This window comes from Chaetura pelagica, unplaced genomic scaffold (genome assembly GCF_000747805.2).
Source record: "Chaetura pelagica isolate M959 unplaced genomic scaffold, ChaPel_1.0 scaffold420, whole genome shotgun sequence".
NCBI classification, from domain to species: domain Eukaryota; kingdom Metazoa; phylum Chordata; class Aves; order Apodiformes; family Apodidae; genus Chaetura; species Chaetura pelagica.
This window is the reverse complement of record NW_009951919.1, coordinates 1,095,524-1,116,555: the sequence shown is the minus strand read 5'-3', so window position 1 is coordinate 1,116,555 and position 21,032 is coordinate 1,095,524. Positions and strand designations below refer to the sequence as shown.

General features: G+C 45.5%; 1 protein-coding gene across 1 annotated transcript in view; it reads right to left on the bottom strand.

Moving 5' to 3' along the window:
- COL23A1 (collagen, type XXIII, alpha 1) overlaps positions 1 to 17,992 on the bottom strand; it is a 30,829-nt gene extending 12,837 nt beyond the window's left edge. The window contains exons 1-9 of the mRNA XM_009995630.1: positions 17,912 to 17,992; positions 11,711 to 11,737; positions 9,498 to 9,524; positions 8,790 to 8,816; positions 3,565 to 3,681; positions 3,098 to 3,133; positions 2,564 to 2,590; positions 2,127 to 2,153; positions 416 to 460 (exon numbers count right to left, since the gene is read on the bottom strand). Of these exons, the coding sequence (XP_009993932.1) occupies positions 416 to 460; positions 2,127 to 2,153; positions 2,564 to 2,590; positions 3,098 to 3,133; positions 3,565 to 3,681; positions 8,790 to 8,816; positions 9,498 to 9,524; positions 11,711 to 11,737; positions 17,912 to 17,992 (414 nt within the window). The remainder of the gene's footprint in view (positions 1 to 415; positions 461 to 2,126; positions 2,154 to 2,563; positions 2,591 to 3,097; positions 3,134 to 3,564; positions 3,682 to 8,789; positions 8,817 to 9,497; positions 9,525 to 11,710; positions 11,738 to 17,911) is intronic.
- Positions 17,993 to 21,032: the final 3,040 nt, after the last annotated feature.

Below are 21,032 nucleotides of genomic sequence, written 5' to 3'. Positions count from 1 at the left end.
TGAAATACATCATGTTGCCTGGGTGCAAAAGGGGAGGGTTTGAGATTAAAATGAAGCTTTCAAGGTTTGGCTGTGGGTGCAAAGTTAGCCCCAAAACTGCAGGGGCTGGAGAAGGATCCCTCAGAGAGCCTGCTGCACCCTGACAAACCCACACCCCAACCCCCAGCTCAGGGCCACCTCAGCCACACTCCCCAACTCTGCAAGAGGAGCAATTATCTGACAAGTTACTTTTGCAAGCTGCTTCTAGGCAGAGCTGACAAGACAGAAGAGTGGGTTATGCTTATCAACTTTTTGTTTCTCCATGTCAGAGGAGAAATGTGCTTCTCAACCTGCCTCAGTTGTGATACTGGCCAAGGTACCAGATAGTAAAAGATGCTGCCAAGCACATACATTAGATGGACACAGTAGAACATACCTTAGGGCCCATAAGTCCTGGTTCCCCAGGGATGCCATCATCACCCTGATGAAATAAATTATAAAAAGTGAAACATGAACATCTTGTACATATGTATCATTAGGATCCAACACTTCATTTGACCTTACTGAGTGTTGCATAGACCTCAGACACACTCAGATTTGCAGGAGGATGGGGAAAACAGTGACAAAGAGACCAGGAGGCTTCAGCATGGTCTTCTGCTCCCACTCAGCTCTGCTTCTGCCTCCTCTGCTCCCAGTGAGGTGGTGAGCACCTCCCAGATTGTGCTTCCAGTAGGGCCTGCGGAAGGTGCTCTCCCACCTTAATAGAAATTAGATATTTAATCCATTTAGGCTTTCCAGGTCCCAAAGACCTCCTGTAAACTGCCAGCCATCCCTCACCACAAATCACCAGCATGCCTGTCTCCCAGGAGGTTTTCTTGTTTCACTTTTCATGCTCCATAATTCTCCACTTCATAGGTGTTGAAAAGGTTAATTTTCTGGCCAGTTATGAGGTTTTTAAGCCAAATTCTGGCCTGAAAAACACCACAGCCTCATCTGTTTTGGGGCAGAGCAGTAGAGGGAAAGGCTGGGCCCAGTCAGTGCATTGGCTTCAGCTACAGGCAGTGATTTATCCACTGCTTGATGGAACCACCAGAAGAAAATGTGGAGAGCTCAGATGTGTGAATCCCTCCCACAGCCTCCAAGGCCCAACCCAGGCAATGTGCCTGTCCTGGAGGGAATGGGCAATCCCCACGAGAATAGGGTGCAGCACCACCATGCTCATCCCAGGAACCTCAAACCCATCCCAGGGGCTGCTGGGCTGATAACAGCCTCTAGGCACCCCTCAGTTCAGCCTGAATGACTGGAGTGAAAGGGCTCAAGACCTACTGCTTTGTTTGGTATTTGCTGGTTTTTTTCTTTGTCTGTTGGGCAGATGTGATTGCAGCTTCTGGCTTGCTTGTGGGAATGACAAGCAGGCTGCAGGCACTGCTGTGCCCACACGTGGGGGCTGCATGGGTGAGAAACCCTGGGGAACACAAGGAAGGGCTCAGTACCAACAGGCATTGCCACAGCTTCTCCATTGGCCTCTGGCAATGGTTTCCCTAATCAAGCACTGAGTAAAAGTAAAGCAAAAAAAAAAAACCAACTGCATTTTACCTTTTTCCCTTGGCTGCCACGCTCACCCTTCAACAGCAACAATCACAGAAGAGAAAAAGTTTAGGGACATAACAGCAAATAAGACCAATTATGTAGATACTCATAATTGACTGCAAAGTTAAAAGACTTGGCTTGTGTTGATCATCTTTATACCCCCCCAAAATGCCAGAAAGCACAATCCTACAGGACACCAGCTTCCAGCCCCCATTTCAAGGATAACAGCCTCTAGGCACCCCTCAGTTCAGCCTGAATGACTGGAGTGAAAGGGCTCAAGACCTACTGCTTTGTTTGGTATTTGCTGGTTTTTTTCTTTGTCTGTTGGGCAGATGTGATTGCAGCTTCTGGCTTGCTTGTGGGAATGACAAGCAGGCTGCAGGCACTGCTGTGCCCACACGTGGGGGCTGCATGGGTGAGAAACCCTGGGGAACACAAGGAAGGGCTCAGTACCAACAGGCATTGCCACAGCTTCTCCATTGGCCTCTGGCAATGGTTTCCCTAATCAAGCACTGAGTAAAAGTAAAGCAAAAAAAAAAAATCAATCACCATTTTACCTTTTTCCCTTGGCTGCCAGGCTCACCCTTCAACAGCAACAAACACAGAAGAGAAAAAGTTTAGGGACATAACAGCAAATAAGACCAATTATGTAGATACTCATAATTGACTGCAAAGTTAAAAGACTTGGCTTGTGTTGATCATCTTTATACCCCCCCAAAATGCCAGAAAGCACAATCCTACAGGACACCAGCTTCCAGCCCCCATTTCAAGCTGTTAAGGTGGGCAGTGGCTGTGCTTTTTGAGTAGGTGACACATTCAGGCAGACATTTACAGCTCCAAGTCAATGGCTCATTTGAGTTCTGTTTCTGATCAATACAGATGAGCCAAAATCCACTGCAAAATGTATGTCCACCTCCACCCCCCCTTATATTTCAAGAAATATTTCAAGAATTCATGTTTAAATTAGACAAATTAGAAATTACTTGTTACTCACCTTTGGTCCTGGAGGTCCCCTGGCACCCTGTTGAATGTAAAAGTAGTTGGTATGCTTGTTTGACAAGAGTGTAACAGGATAAAAGCATTTCCAAGAGTATTTTAATTCCCATGAAAAAAATGACACAGTTGCCAATTTCTCTTCCCTTTCAAATACAGCTCTAAGTTATCTGTTCTCCCAGTAAATACTACATATGTTTTATGGCTTGTGTGTTTTACGTACAACAAGCACCTTTTATATCCAACCAAGACCTTAGTGAATTGGAGTTACAATGCCAGGAGGTTTCAGAGGGGCACAGGCTGGGGACACAGGAGCAGCACATCTATCCAGAACAGCACAGATTGGCCTCTTTTCTCCTCAGGGCACAGGTGCCCCTGGACAAACATCCATGTTAGGGCCTCTGTAATTTCCCATGGGGTGGTTTTTTTGGCCTCCATAAGTAACAACACAAAAGCACTTGTTGCAGAGAGCTCAAGAATGAAAGTGAGAGGGACGAGGGGCACGCACACACAGATGCTGCTGGGCAGTACTAACCATGAGGCCTTCCTCTCCTGGCTCGCCTTTCACACCCTGCAAAAATAAAAAGGCCAACACTGAAACTATGATCACTCATTCTCCAAAACACCCATGGGTAACCAGGATGTTCAGTAGCACAGTATTTCAGCCTTTTTCTTTACTACATGAATTGCCAGCAATCTAGAGATCTGCAACAGGTTGTCTGAAGGCTACAGATCAGGGAACAGATCCTTGGACTCTGAGTTACAACCAGCACCTGTAAGTACATGTTCCAGGTCCAGCTCTTTGCTTCAATACTGAAGATGAAAGGTGCCCTCCTGCTCCCTTGGCCCCATGCCCCAAAGCTTTGCTGTGTGAGTGAACATCAGAGCCCAACTGCTGGCCTAGGCTGGGAACTCAGGGGCTGGGGCCAGCCTTCACCCTCCTCTCCCTTGCTGGGCTGGGGACTGCCTGACACATGCTCACTGTGCATCTCCAGTTCTTACAGGGGGGCCTGAAGGTCCTCTTGGGCCATCCTTTCCTGTGTCACCAGGAGGCCCCCGGGCACCCGGGGGACCTGGAGGACCAGGGGGGCCAGTGGCTCCATCTTGACCTTGATCACCCTGGAAGAAGTTCACACAGACATGGTGAGATGAAGCAGCACTGGAAAGCGGTGGCCATTGGGTGCCTGTGACACATGCACTGCATCTCTGGGCCATCAGCATCCAGGCCTCCACTGTCCTGGAGGAATTTAATTACAGCTGCCAATTAGGAAGGCTGGGAGCTCATGGCTGCTTCACACCCATTGGGTCTGGATTCTTGAGCAGGATTTTGCTCAGTGCCTTCCAATGAGGTTTTATCTCATTAAGCCCTTGCCCAGTGACTGTCTGCACCCAGAAATAACCCAGACCCAACAACATGCTGGTGGGGAGCATGCACACACTTTCATAGCTTAGTGGACCACACAAAAAAAACCTCATTAATTTAAAAAAAAAAAAAAAGAGTAGCTTTTAGTAGTATCCTTAAAAACCAGCCAAGGTCATATATTGACATCCAGTGTAGCTCACACCCAGTGTTGCTTGGGTGCAAAGAAAAAAGCAGCAGCTGTATTTCTGTGTGACTGTGAAGCTTTGGTAGGTGCCCACTCCAGAGAGGAGCATCCCAGGGGGCTCCACTTCCCAGTTATGGGCTCCCAATCCCCTACCAACCACTGCAGCCCAGCCCCAGGGCCGGGCACAGCCATGTGGCTGCACAATGGAAAGCCTCATGGAAAGGCCACCTCATAAATCTTTTAGCAACATCTGCAAGGGTTACCACCGAGGCAGTAAGAGGACTTTATTTAATATGTGGTCCACCCTCAAATCAGGGACAAGTGTGGGATTTCCAGAAGTCCTTAAGTGACTTAGCAGCACAAACCCCACGGCCTTTCAACAAGATCTGTGCTCCTAAATCACTTGCAGAATTTTTAAAAAATACCCTGTTGCAAATGCTGAACACTGCATCCAATTATGTCAAGAGTCTCCCACTGAATTTTGCCTAATTAAAACGTCACATTTAAAGTATGAGAATTTAGACAACTCTAGTTTTAATACATTTTATTTAATAAATTTATTTCCAATGCCTGCACTGTTAATACCAATATTTATAGGATTTTACTGCTTGAGCCCCATTTTTCACAAGTGGCCAAATCCTAAATCCACCACTTTTATGTCTCCTTTGACAAAACTCCCCTGAAATTCCAACAGGGTTTCACTCAAGCACATTCCCGACAAGCACCTCTGAAAATGGTCATGACAAACAATAGCAACAATAATGCACTTCCAGCCAGAGAGAAGGAGCAACTCAAAGAATCACAGCAAACCAAGATCTACCTTGAGCACTCGCCGGCTAAAGACAAGCTGATCGTTAGCCAGAAATCCGTGATTGAGCCGTGGAAAAACCATCTAGTCAGGTACAGTGGGAGGCAGAGGAGGAAAGAGCAAGAATTTAAGATAAAAGCACAGCTGAAGAATGAGTTTGAAAGGCTGTAACCACATATAACAAATCATCTTGGTGAATTAATTAACGAGGAGGAAAATAATCTAGGTGGCCAACTGGGGTTGTTTGAACGTTCTGGACACACTGGAACTTGGTAAACAGACATAAGGGAAAAAGTATCTTTTCATGAGTTTACAATAGGACATTCAAAACAGCTGGGTACAGAGGATTCCCCTACTGCAGAATAAAAAGCATTATTCCAGGAAACCCCACAGGGAATATATCCCAGCATTTCTCCTGAGACCAAATATTATATTATTTTTTTTCAGAGGCTAAAATGAATACTGATGTATTCCCCAGCCTGAAAAATGAAGATAAATCTCTCAGATTTATATGATGCAAAAACAATGTATTCAGACCATGTCAATAGTCATTGCTATTGTATTTTAGCCTTCCCACTTATTTATCTAGGGAGAAGCAGTAAGACATTTCCTTTCCCAGGACACTGCTTGCCTCCCTTTCCCTCATACACCCCTGCACACATCAACAGGAGGACCAACAGGATGGAGCAAAGCCACAAGGATCCCTGTGGGAACACAGAGCACATCCCACCTGAGGATTTTGGAAGGTTTCTAAGGAACAAACCTCTTGTCCAAATTGCCCAGAGAGCTTTTAAACCTTTCACAAAAGTAACAGATAACCCCAAGCCTCAATTTGGGGGTAGATATTGCAGAATAGGCAAGCCCACCTCCTGCCCAGCCTTCCAGAACAGACTTAGCAGCAGGAGTGCACAGGTACAGTGAGCACAGATGTTGTAACACAGACATCTCAGAAAGGGAGGGTAAAAGCAAAGTCAGAAAGGAAAAAAAACAAACAAAAAACCAACCCTAGCAAATAAAGCCCTTTCAAAAAGCTTTTCCAAGCTGTAGGGAGAGTCTTTAGTTTGTCACTCACTTAAATCTCCCATTTTTTGGGAGGAACAATGCTGAAAAGCTGAGATTTATGAAAACCAAGATGCTGTCGCATCAAAATTAATTGGGACAGAGCCCTTGCCCTTCATCTGGCCCCCTGGATACTACAGAAACCACCAGAAAGGCTCTACTGAGGGCAAAAGGTTTTCTGGTAGACCCAAAGGACCTGGTTTTACAGCTTCTTACATGTGTGAAGATACACAAGAACATTAAGTGGGATTTTTCAGAAAAGCCCAAGGAGCAAGACAGGAACCAACTTTTTTCTTACCCCTCAGATTGCTGAGCACCATCCAAGTAAACACCTCCCAAGCCCAGCCCTATTTCCATGTGAAATGACAACTTCCATTTATTCAGAGGCCAAACACATTGTATATCCCACCAAATCCAAATGTTAAACAATCCCTGTTACAGATGGGGCTCTGAATGGTGAACAGCCCTAAGGGCTATTAAATGCAGAGACAATTTTTGGCCCAAGAAACATCCATGGATAACCAGGCTCCAGGAAAGCAGTTAAGTGTGGGGGGAATTACATATTCCTGCTCTGTATTTACACTCTCCTGATGTGTCTGCTCATGGGACACTGGGCTAACTGGCCTGTGGGTCTGACTCTGGATAGCAACAGAAACTAACGCACAGAAGCCTGGCACTTCACTTAGCACTGGCACTTCATTTAACCATTTCAACATAACGCTCCAAAATAAAGTAAAATAAAATAAAAATAAATTTAGTCCTTGTGCTGGTTAGCTGATGCTCCACAGCAGCCTCCCTGATGCTGTTTGCACACATTAGCTTCAGTGCCTGAGACAACCCGATGTGAATGCCTTCCTCAGCTCTCCAAAATCACCCTCCAGCATCTGCATCAGACATTCCCATGGGCAATCATTTCTTTGCTGCCCACGCTGTCAGCAGGTGTTTCTTGGAGACAGAAAGAGCAGCACTGCAGACATGAACATAATCAGTAGCTAATCTCTTACTGCCTTCATCTCACTTCCACTGCAAACAGTCCCTCTAAAGCTGCCCCAAGCATTATTGCCTTTTAATCTATCATCCCCAATGATAATATTTTTGTGTTCACTGACACACACTATCCCTGCTCCACTGCCCACAGACACGCACGCTTACAAGGGAGACAGCACTGGATTTATTCCTAGTCATTTATCCTCCTGTTGATGCGATGACTTGCTGCAACACATCTTTCAAAGTCAGCTAAACAAAGCCACCACTGAAACTTGAGGAAGGAGATAGAAAAAACTAAGAAATAAAAATAATCTGGGCCAGAAGGCATCAAGAAGTTTCATATCCCATCCACAACCCTGAGTGTCTGAAGACATAAAGGAAGCTATTTTCAAAGCCAGGCACCAGTTGTTAGACCCACTTGTGCATGGCTCTGCCAGGCTTGTTTCTCTCCCTTTCCTCTCAAGTGGTTTCTGAGCCTTTTCCTTACTCTTGTGCAAAAAGACATAAATAAAAGTAAAATGAAATCTGGACAAATGCAGATCAGGGGTGGGGGGAAAAAAGAAGCACAACTTCATTGGTAGATTAAAACACAGAACAAGCGTTACCTTGGGAGCTGGCACCTGCCCCTGCAAGTCCAGAAGGAGCCCAGAGCATCTCCCGCGGTGCCAACAGGAGCCGCGGCAGGAGGTGGGTTCCCACGTTATCCGGCACAGACCACCAGGGCTTGGGAGCCTGGGCATCTCCTCCAGCATTGGTATAGTCACCAGCCCCAAAGTCACCCACAGCCATGGCCAAGGAGTGAAAACTCACCCCCATGTGCCTCTGAAGCACCTCTTAAAGCCTTTTCTGAGGATGTGGGTGGGCTCTGTGGCAAGGTGGAGACCTTACGCCAAGCCCCTCCTTGACCATGCAGAGCATGGAGTCTATTGGAGAAATTTTAAGGGCCTTTTGAGCCTGAGAGTGAAAGTTTTAAATGTACCCAAGGCAGCTGGGAGCTGCTTGAGAAAACAACATCAACTTCAAGTGACTTAACAGCCTCTGGGGGAAAAAAAAAGAAAAATGTCTGAGGAATCCTGCCTGATGTTAACCACTGATGCCCAGGCCACATTTCCAGCAACCACATCCAAACCTACCAGCTGACCTTTGGGTGCCAGCTCTGAAACTGAGCCCTCTGAAGGACCAGTATGGCAGCATCTCCCAACACCCACACAGAGGGGTTTCTAGCAGGTGTCCATAAAACATGGCCAACCACACCTCCATTACTATGATGGAGCCCACCTCAAAGATACTGCAGAACTCGTGGTGAGCCCTCCTGTCTCTCAGCCCTGACACAGGAGACTTTGTGTTACTGCTGCCATTGCAAAAACAGTTTTCCTTAAACCCTTCATTTGCAATCAAAAGCAGCCTGTGCTCCCAGACAGGCAGCTTCCCGAAAGAGGAGGAACTTTCCATCCTGCACAATACCATGCTGGGTCTTGCCTTGGGACACCAGGTCTCACCACCACATAATGGTGCTCTAAAGACAATAAGCACCACAGCTTTGAGAGGAAGATGGAGTTTGTCTCTGACACTGGAATCAGGGATAGGAAAGTCCAGTAAAAGCAAAACCCTTCATGAGGTATCTGAAGGTCTTCAACTCTTGTTTCCCCATGGTCAAACATCTGGAACATCACCACCACAAAGAGTTCCAGTGGCAAAATTAAACATTTCCAGAACTGTTACCATACCTCAGTTTGCATCAAGAAAGCTGCATGAAGCCTTGTTTTGTGCAGGGACTGAGTACAGACAGACTGCAGAATAAATCATTGTGCCGTGTCAATACTCACCCTCGGGCCGACGTCCCCCGCTTCACCCTGCGCGTCAGGCAAAACAGCAAAGGTCAGCTTTGAGAGTTCAAATTTCAACCACAAAGGACTGAGGGCAGGGTCAAGCTGGACACAGGAACAGCACACAAGGGGAGTGGCAAGAGTCTTATTGCTTAATGTATTCAAAACCAGGGAGGAGAAGGGCTCGAGACAACACAATAGGGAAAGATTCTGCCCTGGCAGGCATTAAAATAGATAATAAATCAGAAATAGCAGATTGTTTCCAGCTCTAAGGCTCCCCTAGCAACTGCTTATGTCCTACATATGAGAGAATTAACATCACTTTCAGTACAGTAATGACCTTCTTTGCCTTCTCCAGTTTCATGGGAAAATGTCATGCAAACACAGAGCAATGGAGCCCACAGCTTTGCTCTTGGTGGAAAGCAAGGAGAGAGTTGTGTGCCACTCCTAACCCTTAGGGGGTTACTACACCATGGATGAGCTTTAAAGCCATATTTATTCCTCTCTAATCTTTGCAATTTCCTTCTTCCCTCCCCTTCCCAGGGCTCTTCCAAAAGCAACCTGAGAATACGTTGTCATGGCTCTGCATCCCAACAAACCCAGTAGCAACGCCATGCTGGAGTACTGGGTAACCCGAACTGAGAGAGTTACAGCAGGAAGGAGATATACAGTGCTTCCCCCAAAGCCACATATTAATATGATCTTTACCTTCTCCCCTTTTGGTCCTGGAGGTCCCTGGAAATAGAAAAGGATACAAGTTAAGAGACAGCAAATCATCAATGCACACAACAGCAGAACCAAGGAGACTGCATTCATCACTTTACACACCCAAGCCATGTTTGACATTGTAAGTTAGTCTTGCTATTATTTGAAGTTATAGATTGCTTCACATGAGCAGCACACTACCAAAAAGCACCAAGGAGGTCTTGCCTGCTCTTGCAGGCCAGAGAGGACCAGAGCCAGGCGTGCAGTGTGACAGCTGCCTGACAACATGTGACTCTAAATATGTGCAAGAGATTTCTTGTATTATTTTTTGAAAAACACATGCTCAGCATATCATTACAACAATTATTCATATGTTTGAAATAAACAAGGAGGATGGGCTGCTTTCTTTGGCCTGTTTGCTGAAGACATAAGTCATCTTGCCTCTAAGCAGCTTTCTGTAAGACAGGCAGGCAGAGACACTGCACCCCCAAAGAGAAGCTGCAGAATCACCCTCTGATGTCCCTGCTCTGCATCCTCTTTCCAGCACAGATACTGAATCTCAGGGTTCAGCCCCATTCAGGGTGTTTGCCCAAGCAGGACCTGTTGGGATGCAGGGGAGGAAGGTCAGCAGAGAAGCCAAGAGCATCTGCATCCCCCTGCAGCATCCCTCCTGCTGTTAATTTGGCTCTAAGCAAGGCTGCTGGCCCCTTGCTGTCATGGAACAGATCAAGATCAGTCTGGTTTGAGTCTGGCTGTTTGATAAAGTTTGCTTTTTCGTTGGGATTTTCCCTGCCTCTCACTCAGAGGTCTGGCTCCTGCCCACTGCACAGGCACACCTGGCAGCTGACAGCAGCCACAGGAGCATGTGGCCAGGACTTGTGCTGTTCTTCCATCTCAGGTTTTGCTAACTCTAAGCCAAGCCCTGAGCACAGGGCTGTGAGCTGGCCTTTCTTCTTTTCTAATGCTTTCTTTCTGGTTTTCTTATAATTCACATTTGTCATCTTCAAGGGTAGGATATAAACCAATCACAACAATATACAGCTATAGCAAAATACTCCCTAGCTGGCTAGAAATAAACATCTGCTGTAACATTTCAATTGCAAGGGCCAAATTACTTCTGTCTGCATTGAAAAAAAATCAGTTTAGGACGAGAGCTTGAAAAGAATTCAGATTATGCCCTCTTGACAGCAGCCACAGGAGCATGTGGCCAGGACTTGTGCTGTTCTTCCATCTCAGGTTTTGCTAACTCTAAGCCAAGCCCTGAGCACAGGGCTGTGAGCTGGCCTTTCTTCTTTTCTAATGCTTTCTTTCTGGTTTTCTTATAATTCACATTTGTCATCTTCAAGGGTAGGATATAAACCAATCACAACAATATACAGCTATAGCAAAATACTCCCTAGCTGGCTAGAAATAAACATCTGCTGTAACATTTCAATTGCAAGGGCCAAATTACTTCTGTCTGCATTGAAAAAAAATCAGTTTAGGACGAGAGCTTGAAAAGAATTCAGATTATGCCCTCTAGTAAACGTGGTGGAAGAGGGGTGGGGGGGGGAAGGCAAGACAAAAAGTTGTGACCTCCTGCAAACACCCAGCTGAAGGGATCAGATCTGGCTGCTGCTCAAACAGTTTGACAATAAAAGAAAAGTCAGTGGTTCTCTAAAAGAAGAGAGTGGAGCACCTGAGTACCTACAGGGCTTCCCAGAAAAAATGAAGTCAAGCAAATAGCTCATAAAATGAAGTCCAGGGTGTCCCAAAAATACTGTGTGGACACCAGGCACTCTCAAACACTTCCCGCTTGGTACCTTCAGAGGCAAATGAACCCAGTTTGAGAACAATTATTTTTATGATACCACTTCAGTGCCAGGAGCACACAACTGAGATTACTGAGACTTTGCTTCTTCCAGGATGCTATTGGAGTTTATTTCCCAAGTTTGGTCTGCTGCCCATCTGCAAAGCCTCCACTAGCTGAACTGGTGCAAGAGGGCAAGAAGCAGCTGAGGTGAGCTGACAGGTACAGAAAAGCTCACCTCTGGCTATGCTGGCCAGCCCAGGCTCAGAATTCAAACTTACTTGTGTTACAGACCACAGAATAATTTCCCTAAATAAAATATTGTCTCCTTAATCAGTTATATATGTAGTAATACACAAATAATAGTTGAGATTCTGCTTATCGGTTGCAGAGCCACATGAATAGAAACACGCTACATGGTACTTACTGGTTTGCCATCCAAACCAAGAGGCCCCTGAAAAGTGAAGGAGAAGACACTACTGTTAAAAAAAAGAATAATTTTTTAAAAATCAGTTGACAAACATAGCAATAAAAGTCATGCTCTGAAAGAGGCTCTACTTACATACAGTACAATCTTTGGCTACGGTACTTATAACCTAATCCTTCATCCATGCAATCCAGCAGGAAGGTTTCATAGAAGCATAGTAAGAGGTGTCAAACAATTTGCAGAGTATAAAGGAGCGTGAGAGGAAGCAACAGGGTTAGTGACAGGGACAGGGTGACACTGCTCTGGCACTGCACTCAGGGCTCCCTGAGGTTTTTAAAGGCTCTGAAAGAGCAGCAGTAAAACATGCCTGATTTGGCTAAACTGAGCAGATCTCATCAACCTCGGATCTGCACCATTTGTTTTCACAAAAGGACTTGCTGAAACTCTGCTATTTTACCCAAGACGTGGGGATCAACCATCCCCCTCAGGCTACAGTGCTAAGTGTCACTGATGGGACAGGGTGTTTTCCTACAGAGGAAGGGTCCATCTGCCCACAGACTGATATCTATGTGCGTTGCTCATCTGCAGTCTTAAAAAGCTGGAAGCACACTCGTATCTGCAGGACCAAGCACTTGGTTACCCCAGTTCTTCCCCAGGCCTCCCCTCTCTAGGGTTGACTGCAGGAGTGCATAGTAAATCAACATGATAAATATGATTTCTTCTCCATTTCTGACAGGTAAGCCCTTAACTAACATGAAGCCAGGGAACATACTGGGCCATAGTAAACCTTGATTTTGAGAACAAGTGCACATGGGGAGAGGAAGCACAGATGCCTTAAGGTCCACAGACAAAGCCAGAGCTGCCCCTGCTCTCAGCTAGAGCTGGCACACAGGCACTTGAGAGGAAGAGCAGTTCTAAACTCGATGTTAGAGTAAATCCCAAAAGAACTGCACTTCCACCCACTCGCAACCTGCCACTTGAGACCATCAAACCTTTCCTCATTTAAACCCAAAGAAAGCTCAGCCCTGCAAACCATTCCTGCAGAGACACAGCACAATGGTTATGAGTCAGCAAAGCCCTTGGACACCACCTTCTACCCTCAGATGTCCAAAAGACACTAACAGGCTTCACTGGGCAAAGGTCCTCTCCAGACAGAGCCACAGACCTCCTGGCTCCATCTGCAGACATGCTGGACTGAAACATCTCCTCACACTACAGCCCTGTTCACTGGGACAACCCACCAAAGCAAATGTAGTTTGAACTGTGTTTTTTTCCTAAACATATGATTGTTTGAGATGGGTTCCCTGAAGCCCCCAATGCAGCTCTCTGGTTTCCAGAGGACAAGACACAGGACTTGAACAGAGAAATCACAGCACATTCCACTCCTCCAAGGAGTAGAAGTCCCACATTTATTTTATTTCTTAATTTGCAATACCAATTAATTGTCTTTTAGCTATTCTTGTATCAGTTGACAAAGGAACATCCAGAAGGAAAACAATGGCCTATTCAAAGGATGTTTCTTTGAGGGAAAGCATTTAATGCTTGAGAGAAAAAATATTCACTGGGCTCCCAAAGAGGCTTTTGGCCAACCATGCCACTGAACGGGCAAGACTAACTCAGACTTCTCAACACTTGGTTAGTTTGGGCTGGAGATTTAACTGACTCTGCTCTACCTGCCCAGCCAAACATCTGTGTCAGCAAAGGCAGGGTTTGGAGAGCAGGCAGAGGCTTGCACGTGTTAAGGAGGAGGGAGCATCTGAAATCTGGGCTCGCTTACTTGATTGCCTGCACCTTTCCAGAACACCCAAGTGTGGAGATCATTAATATCCTTTATTTGAATTCTGCTCTATGTAATTTTAGTTAAAGACCAAGCAGTCTTTAGTTTATTTGACAACTGAGGAACAGGAACACAAGTAACACCCTATTCCCCCAGTCAAAAACCACCTTTGTACAAGTTTTCAATTTGTGGAGACAAAAATCACTCCCACTTAAATTAACAGCACAAAACATAAGAAAACTGAGCTTTCTGGACACCCCATTACAGGGCCCAGGTAAGAGAAAGCACCACAGTGGCTTCATGCTGTGCTTTGTGCCCAGGAATAAGTTTCACTCATGCCTTTGCCCTCTCTCAATTACAAGCCTTTTGCTCCCAATCACACCCAGCTCTTTACATCATTAAATGCTCATTGCATCAAGAGGGGATGAACTGTCTGCCTAGGACAAACCCTTAAGACAAGGCAGAGAGAAAATTAAATCAACTTTCCCTTAAACTTGGTTCTGACCAAGACTTCACTGCACTGGCCAAGCAGAACAAAACCCATGGATTCCAGGTGCTTTAAGGCAGATGACACTGATGTGATTCCAGCCAACACCAGTGGATGTCAGAGTCCTCTCCCAGCTGTAATCAGCTCAGATCTCATTTTCTGACCACACACTGGTAAGGACCGTCACCATTTGATGCTGGGCCAGCACAGCTCTGCAGGGCATCCTCCACATTTGGAGAGAGAAACATTGCTGTCAGTTTGATAAAGCCAATACAACCACAACATCCAGCTGGAACCCTCAGGTTACCAGGTTGGGAGGAGCTGGCAACACAGAGCAGGGGTGAGTGGTAACTGCAATTACTCACCTTGCTTTAACCCCTCAACAAACAGTAATGTAGACACATGGTGTTCCTGCAGGTGTAATGACCCAAACCATGGTGTACCCCCTACTGCCATTGCCTGCTTGAAGACATTATTGATATAATGCTACATATTTTATGGTATCCATTAATAATATATTATATAATGATACATAATTATACAATGATGCTGAGAATGTAGACAGGGGCTAGATAACATGTTGGGTCCTGAGCAGAACTTGTTACTACATCATGTACTCTTGCTGCACACCTTGGTTTGGCCACACAACATGGTAGTTTCAGAAGAAGAGGCTATGTTCAGATAAGTTGTAAAACAAATTATTCTTTTTTTCAAAATTTGTTTTGTTTCACATCAGAAGTTCAGAAGTTTTGAGCTATAGCACCAAAATGTCACCTCTCATTGCAAAAGTGAGATTCACCTGATGCAGGAAACAGCTGAAGGACAGCAAACAGTTCTGAGGGAACTGCCAAAGAGGGAAGATGTAGAGCTTGCAAGCTCTGACTCATATACAAAATCTCTTCCAATAAATACTAAGAATTTCCCCCTTAAATTCCTTACCCTTGCTCAGAACAAGCCTGGTTGCCAGCCTGGCTCACTGGCCCTCTGCCTTCCTCCTCCAGTGCTGTTACTGCTGCTGGCAGGGATGTACTTGCACTAAGCAGCATTACAGGAATTTTAAGGGGAGAGGGGAATATCTAGTGAAAACTAAGCCAGAGATTATTAAGAGGACAATCCTTCTGAGTTGGGAAATCTTCTCTTATGGTTATTTTTAATGTTTCCTGCTCTGCTAAAAATTAGCACAGGGGTCGGAAGGAACCCTGCAGTCAAATTTTGACAAATTCAAAGGGCTGCCTTCAATCTCTGTCTCTGTGGTTTTGAAAAAAATGGTAAAATCTTACATTTGAAAGGGAGGAAAGTGTCAGAACAAAAGAGCACCACAATATTTTAGTATCCCTGCAAAGGGCCCTGGGTCATTAGGCAGCAGGGTTTGCAGTACAGCCAGGGAGCAGGGCCCAGCCTTTTCTATAGGCTACACTGTAAATCTTCAGCAGCAGGACAGTGTCTGCTGGCAACACAGTTCCTCAGCACAATTTTGTATAAGAAAGCTCTGGCAAAAGCTGTGGCCATGCATGCCCTGCCAGAGCCATCACAAGGGAAGTGGAGAAAGGCAGCCAGGTTGCTGTGGCTCCTCTGAGCTTCCCAGCTGAAGGAAAAGAGAAGAGGGACTGAGAAATGAAATGTGAGATCTAAATAGCAGCTGAGAACCACTGGCACTAATGCAAGTGAATAGAATACAAGAAGTGCTCTGGGATGGCACCTTGTCCTTCTCTCCAGTTACACTCCTTCCTCCCTCCCACAAGTCCTCACTGCTGTAAGACCAGGAGCCCTTATAAAAAAGCAAGCTTCTATTCCACTACCACTTCAGCTACAATAATGATCTGCCTTTCCAAACAACAGCATTTAAATATCTGTGAAGAGAGAGACTCCACGTGTGAAACTGGTCATATGAGGAATTATCCTGCACATACACCTACTGCAATGGCTGTGAGCCCAGACAAGTCCCCAGTGGAGGTTCCTCCTGCACTTCCCCTGACTTCTGGGGTCCTCAGTGCAAGACTCTGAAATCATGCCAGCCTGCAGCATGACACAGTGGTGGAAACATTCCTACATTTAAGCATTAAAATAATGATAGCTTCATTCAGCAGACTAGATGATCTTTTGAGGTCCCTTCCAACCCCTAAGAGTCTGTGATTCACATTTAACTATATATAGTGTGGATGGTCTCCCTGGAATGGGATGGGATTGCTGCACAGGGAAACATTTTTCAGCATTAATATAATTATTAACAATCCTTCACTATTAATTTTCTCTGTTTGGAAAAAGCTATTTCAGTGTTGTCCAACACAAACTCCCTTTTCACCCATGTCTACATGCAAACCTAAAAACTACTTTTTCATTACTAGGAAATAGTTGTTTCTTCTTTTTTTACAAAAATCAAATAGCTCTACAGTTCTCTTACAAGCACAAAACAGCAATGATGATGAGACATTATTTTAAAAACATTTTTATGTCTAATTGTTTTACTTTGAAAATAATTTACACTTGTCATGCCATGCACTAGTGTATTTGCTGTGAGAACAGATGATAGAAATAACTCAAAAAGACAGGAACTTAACTAGCTTGGCTGCCCCATAAAGGATACAGGTCTTTTAAATATATTTTGGTAAATCAATAAAACTTTTTCCTTATTTTCAAAACCACTAAGAGCAGAGCTCCAAAGCAAGTCCTAATAAATATCCTGTTGCCAGATTTAACAAGAAAACCATTTGTACGTGGCATTCATTGAGGTTTTACACGAGTTAAACTTCAAATACATCCAACTTCTGTTGATTCAGCCAACACCTTTTTGCAACCACCAGTCCTTCCAGCAGGGTAGGTCCCCTTGGCCTGTGGTAGGTAGCTGGGGGGCTGCTCTAACTTCCCGGGGGCTGCTGCCACGCCCAGATCAGCCTTGATGGCATCTGCATCCCAAACAAGGCTGGCACTGAGGCCATAGCTTTCTGTACCCATCTTTCAGCTGATTTATAGTCTTCTCCAACAAGACAGCAAGATGTCACAGAAGTAAAAGATAAGCCAAACATGAGTATTTAGCCATTAAGTTGTATTACTGACTGAAAAAAAACCCCAACAAATGTCAGGCTTCACTAGTTTATTTATCACGAGAGTAGCAGGTAAGGGAGCTCTCCAGACTCTCCTTGCTTGCCTAGAAAACTATTTCCTTTCAGGGCAGAGGGCAATTAGAAGTTGCCCAAAATCCTTTTTCTCTCCCTGAAAACCACAGCCCTGCACGTAACACCAAACTCCAGTCTTGGGGGGATCCCAAAGGGGCTGTGGGGTGAGCTGAGCAACCCTTGCCCACTGAGCCCCACCTGACTGTGGCAGCTCTCACACCTCTCCCAGATTTCTTTCCAGGTGGCCACCTGAGCACATGAGCTGTTGCCCACAGCATTTGGTGGGGCTCAGCATCACAAAACCCCCAAAGGCTCCTCTGAAACACTTATTTGGGAGGAACTAAGTACCATAACCCAAGCTGACAGCATCAAATCCCCCAACAGAGGAACCAGGCAAATGATGCAGAGCAGCAGCTTGGTAAGAGCCAAGCATGTGTTAACAAAGCAATCAAAAAACACAAATCTGGGCTCTGTTCAAAAACTCTGACTGCTGGGAAGCCTCTGCCCATTCTTTGATGGAAACAGAGCAGAAAGGAGCAATAATTTGCTAAAAACTTCACCCATAATGCAAACCAGACTGTAGGGCTCTGCAAGAGAGCAGCCACCTCAGAGGCTGGGTCAGTCCATGCTGGGCACCTGGTGGCCACGAGGCCATCTTGCCTCTGCAGCAAGAGGCCAGCACAGGGCAGGAATAGTTCCAAGGGTTTCTGAAGTCCTTGGGAAAGAAAAAAACTCAACACAAAAGCCCCTGACCCCTTTCTGAGAATATTGCTAGGGCAGCACCAGGCCCTGCCCATTGTTCTGCATCACCACTGTGGGCTCACCAAAATGCTTTGGTTCCCAGCTGTCTTCTTAGTCAGGCCAGCTACATTCATCAGGACTTTGTTGTGGAGATATGGGACCATTGCTCCTTTTCCTTAAACTCAAGATGCACCTCTTCCTATTTGTTTGCAGAGCTCTCTCCTTGCTTTGCTGAACATCTTCTCAAAGTTGCTCAAGAGAAACACCTGGAAGCAAGTCTAAGAGCCTGGGAAAGAGAAAGCTCCAGGGATACCTCAGTGACCTTCTAGAATCTGAAGAGGGCCTACAAGAAAGCTGGGAAGGGACATTTTAAAAGGGCATGTAGCAAGAGGACAAGGGATAATGGCTTAAAACTGGAAGAGAGGAGATTTAGGTTAGACATAGGGAGGAAATTCTTCAATGTAAGGGTGGTGAGACACTGGAATAGGTCACCCAGAGAAGCTGTGGAGGCCCCACCACTGGAAGTGTTCAAGGTCAGATGGGGCTTTGAGCAACCTGGTATAGTGGGAGGTGTCTTTGCTCACACAGGGGGGGTTGGATCTAGATGATCTTGAAGCTCCCTTCCAACACAGACAAGTATGGGATTCTATGATTGGTCCAAAGGGGGGGAAAGCAAATTCTGGGCTGGAGCTGCTTGGGATGGCGAGCAAGGTTACTTGGATAAGACACAAAGAAATGCCAAACAGGGCCAGTTTGTTTGCTCCTCCCAATGCAAAGGGAAGAGAAGGAGTTGCTGCAGCCAACTGCCTCAATTCCTTGGCCAGCAACATTCTGCAAGCAACACCCTGGCACGTCAGATCAGCTCATCTGCTGCTCAGCATCATTTCAGAAGCAAGAGCTCACTCATCTGTGCATCACATTGCACCAGTTTTCTTCCAAAACAACAAAGTGAATGGAAGAAAGAGTCCCCCAACTTACCCCAAATTTCTGAGGCTTAAATGAGTTCCACATGTTCTGTGCAACTGCTTGTTTCAAGCACTTGGTACCCAATTGGGTTTTGGATATTTTTTGTTTAATGTCCAACTATGAGAGAGATGGCCTCTGTGGTGGGAATGCGAAAGTCAGTAAGCAATTGTTTTGGAGGAATATTGACATTTCAAGCAAACACTTCAGCCTCTCACTGCCTTTATATTCTTCCCCCACCAGTGCCATTCCTAGTTGACAGCTGCTGTTTGGATTACCTCTCTTTGGTGGTTAATGAGCAAACTTCTTGGTTTTCCTTAGTCTTCCTCTGCCTACAGGCCAAGCCCCAGTACCACAGAGCTGTGCCTGAATGCACTGGAAACAAGATGCAGCTCCATCAGTTGCACTTGCACCCAAAGCAAGGAAGCTGAGGAAAAGCACAAGAAGCCAAAAAACAAATTCCTGCTTCAGACAGACATTGGGTGGTGAAGGACCTTATCTACCATCGAGCCTCATTGCTAAGCTTCCCTCTCCATATGCCAGCTCAGAATAAGGTGACCACCTAGGTCTAAGTCATCACTTGAGAAGCTGTGCTTGTCCTGTACCAGAAATCTGTCTTCTGTGCAGGAAAGTTCTCCTTGCCATTGTCATTGGCACCTTCAACAGGCCCTCTCCCCTCCCTGGCCAGAAACACTGGAAGCACAGAAGATAAACAAATGCCTTTGCAATTTCCCTACTGGGTGGGACAAAAGACAACTTTTTATTTTCCCTGGGGAAGAATTACCTCTAAATCAAAAGAAAAATAAACTGCTGCCTGGAAGAGCTGGTCTTTACAAAATCATTGTTGTCTCCACATCAGAGACCAAGTAAACAGACATAGCAGGAAAACACACTGGATCTGCTTTCCCTGCTTAAAGAGGTTTTCCCTTCTAGGCAAATAACTACGTGAATTGGCCACAAAACTGATAGTAAAATAAAATTAAAAAGCCTAGAACTACAAAATTTGGATTGTAAAATTAAGATCTGTTACTTCTGTCTTTTGGGCTCTTACTGGGAGCAGTATGTGAGGAAATTACTTCGTTCACAGGAGATGCTCCTTGAAGTCTGAATATTTATGGGTAAAGCTACTCATGAGAGCAAACACTGGACTGAACCCTAAATTATAGTTATGACCTTAACTTATGATCTTATAGTTATAACCTTTAGTTAGAAAACTAAACAGCCAGCTTTACCAACTGAAGCCTTAATTTTGGGGATGGATACTGATCACATGACAGTGTTCAAAAATATCTAAGTCTAATGATGCCAGATGTTAAATATGAATTTTTTTAATCCTGTGCATGCACAACCAACCAAACCACCCATGCAATGTGCAGACACTCCGTGTCTGTTCATGAGCTACCACCCGGGGTTTGGAAAGCATCCACCTACTGCAAAAAAACAGGCAAAGTCTGAGATCCACACAGTCTTCCCTACAGCCCACGAGATCTGACCACGTAGCGTGGTCTCCCGTGTCTCACATGGGATTTCTGGCAGCCCTCCTGAAGAGTTAAACCACCGCCTGTTGCTCTGGTTTGGCACAGAGCAACCTCCAGCTACGCACGTCTCCCTCTGCGACTCCCCCAGGCTGCACCCTGAGCGTGCCCAAGCAGGACTTGGAGATAACTGCATCGACGGAGGGAACTCATCAAGTCATCAGGCAGCCCAATTCCAACTTACTTCTAGAGTTCTTCTGCAAAAGTGGTTTACTATTAACGTCACATCTGGTTTTCTGGTGTTGCTGTTTTCAAAATGCCTGGCTAAATGCATGCCTTGGAGCTTTCTGGTAAACTCTGAGGAACCACAACAGGATGGAGGAATTGCCACCAGGAATGGGCTTAGGCAGATGTTCCTCAATTGCCGCACATCAGCCTGTCTGCATTCATACTACATTCACACACAAGCAGCTTGCACAAACTTTCCCTTGCTAAGTCATCCACACTAATTGAAATTCTTAATTGCTGAGGGAAGAAAACCTCTGCTGGCTATAGCCAAGGTCTAGAGCTGCCACCAAAGCCCGTCATGCTGCTCCACTACCCCGGAGTCTTTCAAGTCAAGAAACCAACTTCTCTTTTGCAGTGCTCATCCAACCTCTCTCCCAGACATCAACTCAGAAAATCACATTTAGCTTCATTTCATGTCTTGAAAATTAATTTAAAACAGAGATTATAATCCTTACAAGCTGATTTCTAGCTGTAAGCA